The following is a 7,376-nucleotide window of genomic DNA, read 5'->3' on the forward strand; positions in this document are numbered from 1 at the left end:
CGTGAGCTCATTTATATTTTCAAATCTTCACAGTTACGAAGAATTACACGAGCTATGAGAAATTCTTCAACAGTAGCTGTAGCACCGTGCAGTTCAGATGGGGGGTTTTAAAGAGTGCTGACAAAATGCATATGCGTGTCCTCCGGGTGTATTTTGAGTCGGTCAGAGTGGTCCGCACCCGGGCAGGCTCCTGGGGCCAAGCTGTGATGTCAGGAGCCGTGGCTCCCTAACCTGGGCCTCCCTCTGCGTCCCAGGGGCTCCAGCACCAAGTGGCCCACGCGGCCACCCAGCTGGAGGCCGCCAGGCTGCTGACCTATAACGCCGCTCGCCTCGTCGAAGCCGGAAAGCCCTTCATCAAGGAGGCAGCTATGGCCAAGTACTACGCGTCAGAGGTAAGGAGGAAACGGAAGTTCAGACACGTATTTACTCAGCTCTTCACTCAGAAACGTGGGTTGAGCATTCGCTTGCTCTTCAAGTAAGATAACGAGGACCTCACCGTTCCTACAGGAGCGGCAAAGGAAAAGCAAAGCTGCCGCAGGAAGGTGCTTTGATTCTGGGAGGCCTCGAAGCTCTTACAGGGTCTTAGGTGGAAGCCATGTCACCTGCCTCAGGTGGAAGGCCCATCGTCATCACCAGTCCCCTGCTGGCCCTCGTCTGAGTCCCGTCACCCGCGTGGTTCCCCGGTGGGGCACGGGAGCGCCCTGGGAGCACCCCAGGGAGGGGCAGTGGGAACGCCACGCTCCCGGTGCCCGAGTCACACATGTGCCTCCTGTACTGAGCACCGGCGTGGGCCGGGGGGCTTCACCAGTCCCTGGGCTGCTGTTTCCAGCCCTCAGCAGTTTGTGCCAAGTTCAGTCGTTCCGTGGCTTCACGTGCGCATTTAACCTGACCCCTTGCCTCCACCTCCCTTTCCAACGCCGGACTGCTGGATCTTCCCCACTTTACCTGCCCACCGCGTGGCACCCCAAGAGTGTCCGTAACGCCTAAGTCGTGGGGCTTCGGCAGGTGATCGGCTGCTTGCTTTCTTGGCAGGTTGCGGGACTGATCACGAGTAAATGTGTCGAGTGGATGGGCGGCGTAGGCTACACCAAAGATTACCCAGTGGAAAAATACTTCCGAGACGCGAAGATCGGTAAATGGATTTTCTCCGTCCTGTTTCGTTTCGTTTGCTTTCCCCGGTGTCTGGGCTGCTGTGTTTGGGTGGTGGCGCTGGTTCTGGCACCCGAGCAGAGGCTGGTGTCCTGCCCACAGTGTCATACACATCTTTTCTGTGTCTGGGTTCCCCCCCCCCACCATCTTCCTTCAAAACAATGGACTTATATTTTTTAAAAACATCAAATTGTTGTTTCAAATGTCTCAACAGGCCTTTTAGTCAAACCACCCCGAAATCTGTATTCATTTTTCTTTTGCTAAAAAATGTTAATATTTTGGATTTGCTTAATGCTGTTCTTTGAAACCCAAGTTTTAATTTCCGAAGGTAAGTGCCCCAGCCTGAGCACTGGGTGCTCTGCCCCCGGGGAGGAAGGCGCCACGCCGCGGGGTCGGGAGCCGCCTGTCCCCGAACGGCGAGCCCGGCTTTGGCACAGATAGTTCCGGAGCGAAAGCCTTCGCCTGTTTAATGCTGAGTCTGGAATCGGAATTTAATTTCCAAATGGAAAATTGTCATCTCTCGGGCACAATTACTCTGTCGGATCGCGCAGTCAGGGCACGTGGGGTGACGCCCCCAGGAACGGTTTGTAGCAAATGCAGAGGCAGCGCCTGCAGGGCTCTTTCCCATGTCCACGCCTAACCGGGAGCCCGCTCCTCGTTGTCCCCTGTGTTTAAGGTACAATATACGAAGGAGCTTCAAACATCCAGCTGAACACCATCGCGAAGCTCATCGATGCGCAGTACTGACCGCCCGGGGGGCGGGCCCTCCCTGGGGCCGCCGGTGGACAGGTTCAAACTCTCGTGCCTTTTGGGGGAGTCGACCACCAGAGCGCTGGAGCAATTTGCTTAAGCCCTTAGTCATGGGCCGTCGGGGAGACCTTTTCCATGTTCTCTCTCGGGTCTGCTTAACCTTGGCGCAGGAAAGCATTGTTAAAATGTGGGAAGAAGTGCATCCGTATCGTCTGCAGAGCGCCTTTTGAAAGTTAGGTGTTTTTCCAGCTCCGGGGAACACGCAAGTCTCACTCCGTCAGCATTTGGAGACCTGGCTGCCTATTTTATAGTCCTATTAAAACTTTATTTTGTGGCATTAGTCAGAAATATTTGTTACGCTTGGCAATTCTACAGGACAGATAGATTCAATTCCAAGCCGCTGTACGAGGTAGAAACCGATAAAAATTTTATTTAGAAAAGCCTAAAAATTCTAGTCCTAAATGCCTGAGAATGGATGAAAAAAAATAAGGGTATAACTCTGTCAGTCCAATAAGTGAAGAAAACGTTTACAAAATAAGGCAACGTCATGTGTGACGGTGGTGAGGGACCTGTGTAAAAGAGGCGTTTTACACGTGACGGTCTCCGCAGAGCATTTTAAAAACAAGGCTCCGCATTAGCTTTCAAGTGTAAAGCTTAAATAATTTGGTTTGTAATCAGAATGTGTTTAATATTGTAATGTTCATCCTCACGCGCCGTTTTTCGGCAGCGCGGTTTCTCCATGTATTAAATTCAACGCCATCAGCTCAAGCGCAGCTCCTGGGCTCTCTCTGCCGGGACCCGTGCTGCAGGAGCTGTGTTTGGTTCGGCTCAGGGAGTCTCCGGGGGGAGACGTCGTGTCCCCACGAAGAACTGTATCAGCACTTCGTGAGGAATGAGGAGCAGCACGGGTGGGGCTGCAGAGTTTGGAAAGCATATTCAGTAATATGAAAACACACATACAAATAATTTTATACCTTGAGAAACCAACATCAATGGATTGCTCTATAGTGCAAATTATAGGAAAGCCAAGGTCAGCAAAATATATCGCGGGTGCCGTTTCTTCAAACTGGGGACCCCCAGTCAAGAGAGACCCCTGCAGGGCGCGTGTCCTGGGACCCTCTCAGAAGGGAGGCGGGAGTTTTATACTTTCTCAAAGCAGACCCGGGTAGGAGATGCTGGAAATGTTTCAAGGCTCATAACCACTGCTGCTGAACGGGAAGCATTTTCGCGCTTAAATGAAAGGGTAGCATGTATTAGGAAAACGAGATTTCCAGAGTAATTTTGCTTTGCACATTCATGTTTATTGAATCGGATTAATTTCTGTAATGCAAATCATCGTTAAATGTTCAGAATTGTGTAAATACAGTTGAGAGAGGAATCACATTAAAATATTAGGAACAATCAAGGGCAGGTTTAGACTTCGGATCAAAAGAGAGAACGTCCACTCAGCTTCAAACAGGAACACAATAGAGACCCACCCGTTCGGTCTGTCTCCGAACGAAGGGCAGAGGGGCCCCACGAGGACAGTAGGGGGCGGATGACATGTTCCGGAGCAGGGGCACCTGGGACGACGGGAAAGGTGGACCTGACAGGCAATGGCGTAGCGGCCAGCATCGGTGAAAACAAATCCCACCTGGCTCCCGTGGGGCCGTAAACACAGGGGCAAACGTGGGAAGCCACAGTCGGCCCCGTGAATGCTCGGTGAGCAGCGCCAGGGGGCCTCCGTGGCCAGGGCTGTCCCGCCTTTCTGAGTCTGGGCCACACGTTACATACACAGACACTAACGCACACTGATGAGCAAAAAGCCAAAAATTTTGAGTAAATTCACGGTTTTGTGTAGGACCGAGTTCATAGCCACCCTGGGCCGCGTGCGGTGCAGGCTGGACCCCCCTGATGGACCTTGACTTTGCATTCAGTGCTGATAGAGTTCTGGCTGTGTGTGTATTTCTTGTGCATGTTCGCAAAGAACGGTTGAAAAGTGTGTATTCTGGCCAATCTGTGTACCTAGCTTCCTCTGTTAGTGAAGCACTGTGTTCATTTACCGTTTCCCAAAGATGTTACGGATTTTCCCTGTAGAACTTGCATTATGGCTTTGCTTCATAGCCATGATTTTGGTGTTTTTAAACCCGCCCGTCCTGACCTTGTGTCCGGCGGCAGACAAGTTCGTTCCCCGCCCGAAGCCCGTCAGCATCGCCGGCCAACCCGGGGCGCGGGCGGCCGTGGACAGAAGCCCCTCAGTGCCTCCTGCCCGCACGTGACGGCACTGGACGCAGCCCAGCTGCCCAGTGGGGTCCGTCGGAGATCTCACTGTACAACCGGAGCACGAACCCGTGTCAGAGAAAGTCATACCCAGAGAGACTTGCGGGAACCGTCCAGCCCGCTCCCCCACTTTAAAATGAAGGGCCCCCGGCCCAGGGCCCTTGCCCGGGGTCATCCGTCGGGGGACAAGGACAAGACGACAATCCAGAGGCACCGGCCCCCGGTTCAGTGTTCTTCCCACCCTTCAACATCCTCTCTGCCCAGCAGGTCCAGGGTCTCAGCCTTGTGGATCTCAGTCCTCTTCCTGATTTATTTTAGGCTTAGCTGATAAAGAATGAGCGTTTCAGAAGTGTTACATTCATCAGTGTTATGGCTTACCTGTATGGATCACCTGGCAGAGACCGCAGCTCTCCTCGGGTGTCGCTGGTGTGTTGAACGCAAAGGCTACTGTGTGAGATCCGTTGGCTTTAGGATTATGATGTATTTCCTAAATGCACTACTTATATCCTTGCTGATGTATCTTTGCCGCTCCTTCGTAAAGTGAAAGGTTTGTTTCGACGCCATATGTCAGACTGGATCCGTTATTACAAAATCAGAATTCTGTGGCGAATGGAAAATAAAGTGCCGAGTTCACTGGAGACTTGCTACTCTGTTAAGCAGAATTGTTTGTTATGCATACAGATGAGGTAAGAAAATAATCTTCCTGCAAGACGGATAGAACACCTTCGTATACAGTGCTGATAGTTTCTCTCGTGGTGGAAGCCGATCTTGTTTGTTTTCAGAGCGGAGGTTTTATAGTGAAGATCAAGTCTAAATTGTTGGTGCTACAGAAAATTTTATCAGAGGATCCTTTTTATTTTGCCCTAAGGCAAAATAAGCAGCTCTTTAGCGGAGAGGTCACCTTTTCTGAGCACGTCTTCACGGCACAGATTGTGTCCGGCTGGTAACCATGCTGGTGCTTTATACCGGGGGCCCCCAACCTCCAGGCTGCAGACCAGGACCAGCCCGGGCCCGTCAGGAACCGGGCCGCACGGCAGGAGGTGAGCTTGAATGCAATGCACTCGAATCATCCCGAAACTGCCCCCTCCCCTCCATCCCCGTCTGTGGAAAAATGGTCCCCGATGAAAGCGGTCCCGGTGCCGAAAAGGCTGGGGACCGCTGCGTCATAGTATTGCTTTGGGAAATCCCTGTTCTTGCGCTGTCTACTCGGCGATGCGCTGCAGTCCAGCGCCACAGGAGACTCCAGCCTACCTGTTCCCCATTGTTTCCTACATTATTTTAGAGATCTAGATATCAGTCCCTTTTTCCTTTTGTCGTTCAGTGACATGTGACAGCAGGTCGCTGTGGCCAAGGGTCCGAGGTGCTGCAGGCACCAGGCTGCCGTGCAGAGATGAGTAAGGCCAGATCCTTAGGGAAATGTGTGTTCACCTCAGGGGTCCCTTTTCTGGCGCTAGTGCCTCCTGACACAGAGATTGAGTGGGAAACGACCGAGGCCAGCCCTGGTGAAAGTGTTTCTTTGGAGCCATTAGACCGATGCCAGTAAGTGCTGACATCTCTCGAACTCTCATGTGCCAGCCATCGTTCCGTATTCCGGACACGCGTTAACGCTCAGCACCCCTGTGCGGTAGGTGCTCTTACTAGCCTGTTTTACAGGCAGGAAGACTGAGGCAGGAGGTGTTAAACAAGATACAGAAATGGGATTCAAACTCGGGCAGCCTGGCCGATGGGCCTTTGAGGTCTGGTAATCTTCGGGCGCCTTTCGGTGAAATGCTGCTGCCAACGAGCCCTTGATTGGTGAAGGATTCTTCAGGGCGGAGTCTCAGATCTTTCTGAGCAGAGAAGCCAGCTGAGAACAGGGCCTGCGGGACAAACAGGTGCGGGAGTGCGTGTGTTTTGGGAGAAAGGTCGGGGGCGGAGGTGCATGGGGGGCAATGGGAGGATGAGAAAAGCGCTACTGAAGGAGGAACTAGGGAAATACAAAACGAAAATCCATTTCCTTGGAGTTTCCCAGAAGCTACGCTGAGGGGGGAAGAATGACAAAGCGTGATCAATCTGTGTGGGTGGCTGCAGGGTGCCTGATTTGCAATTATTTGTATGGATAGCTACAGTAATAAAGGAAAAAAACTAACCTTACAAAAGTTCATTGTTGTTGTTTTTAAAGAAATAAGTTGAAAACAAAATAAGGTGGGAATATAGCCAAACACAGTAGTACTTATAGGTATAAATGGGTTAAAATCACCTATTAAAAATAAAAGATCACCCTGACTGTTGTAGCTCAGTTGGTTGAGCATCAGCTTGCAAAGCAAAAGGTCACCAGTTTGATTCCAGGTCAGGGCACATGCCTGAGTTGTGGGTTTGGTCCCTGGTCTGGGCGTATATGAGAGGCAACCAACTGATGTTTCTCTCTCTTTCTCCCTTGCTCTCTAAAGAATAAAATCAATAAAATTGTTTTTAAAAAAACAACAGATGTTAAGACAGGACAAAGGCAAATTTAAATCCTAGCTACCAAAAGTTAAAAACACCTTAAAAAAGCAAAAATCAGCACAAGAAAGTTGAAATGACCATTCAATTACTACAAAAAGGAAAGCACAGGAATAGCCGTGTTGATATCAAACAAAACAGAATTAAGAGGAAACATAACTTTAAAAGACAAGAAGATGTAACAAAACAGGCAGAGTTTACTAAGAAGGTCCAGTAGCAAAGAAGTTTTTGTCCCTGACAATATAATGGAGTGGAAACATACTGGAAAACATCAACAAAGCCATTGCCTTGGGCATCGACTTAGGGGTCAGCAGGTCCATGAAGCAGGAAAAGCAAGAACAGGTTGAGAGGACTTGGAGAGCGTAATTCGTAATTCGGTTTGATGGTATGGAGGCCGAACTTGTTTCTTTTCAAATGCAAATGGACAGTCATTCGAATTTTGCCACAAAGGAAATTTCTGCAAGCTCCAAAAAGGAAAAAAAAATGTTATCCTCACCAGAGGATATTTTTTCATTGCTTTTTCAGAGAGGAGGGGAGAGAGAAGGAGAAACATCAATGTTAGAGAGAGAGAGAGAGGGAGAGAGGGAAGCATAGATCATTTGCCCCCCACAGGTACCCCCAGAACCTTCTGGTGCATCTAGGGCACTCCCAATCACAGTGCCACCCAGCCAGGACCAAAAACAAAATTCTACATGTTCACTATACATAGTGATACATATATAACGGGATGTAAAAAA

The 7,376-nt window shown here is 50.2% G+C and overlaps 1 protein-coding gene across 1 annotated transcript in view; it reads left to right on the plus strand.

Annotated features, from left to right (window-relative positions):
- ACADSB (acyl-CoA dehydrogenase short/branched chain) overlaps positions 1-6,291 on the plus strand; it is a 33,254-nt gene extending 26,963 nt beyond the window's left edge. Inside the window, exons 9-11 of the mRNA XM_045853786.1 lie at positions 255-392; positions 1,033-1,132; positions 1,826-6,291. Of these exons, the coding sequence (XP_045709742.1) occupies positions 255-392; positions 1,033-1,132; positions 1,826-1,896 (309 nt within the window). The 3' untranslated portion in view covers positions 1,897-6,291. The remainder of the gene's footprint in view (positions 1-254; positions 393-1,032; positions 1,133-1,825) is intronic.
- Positions 6,292-7,376: the final 1,085 nt, after the last annotated feature.

This window comes from Phyllostomus hastatus, unplaced genomic scaffold, assembly GCF_019186645.2.
Source record: "Phyllostomus hastatus isolate PE091 unplaced genomic scaffold, TTU_PhHast_1.1 phas_scaffold_1066, whole genome shotgun sequence".
Lineage (NCBI taxonomy): Eukaryota > Metazoa > Chordata > Mammalia > Chiroptera > Phyllostomidae > Phyllostomus > Phyllostomus hastatus.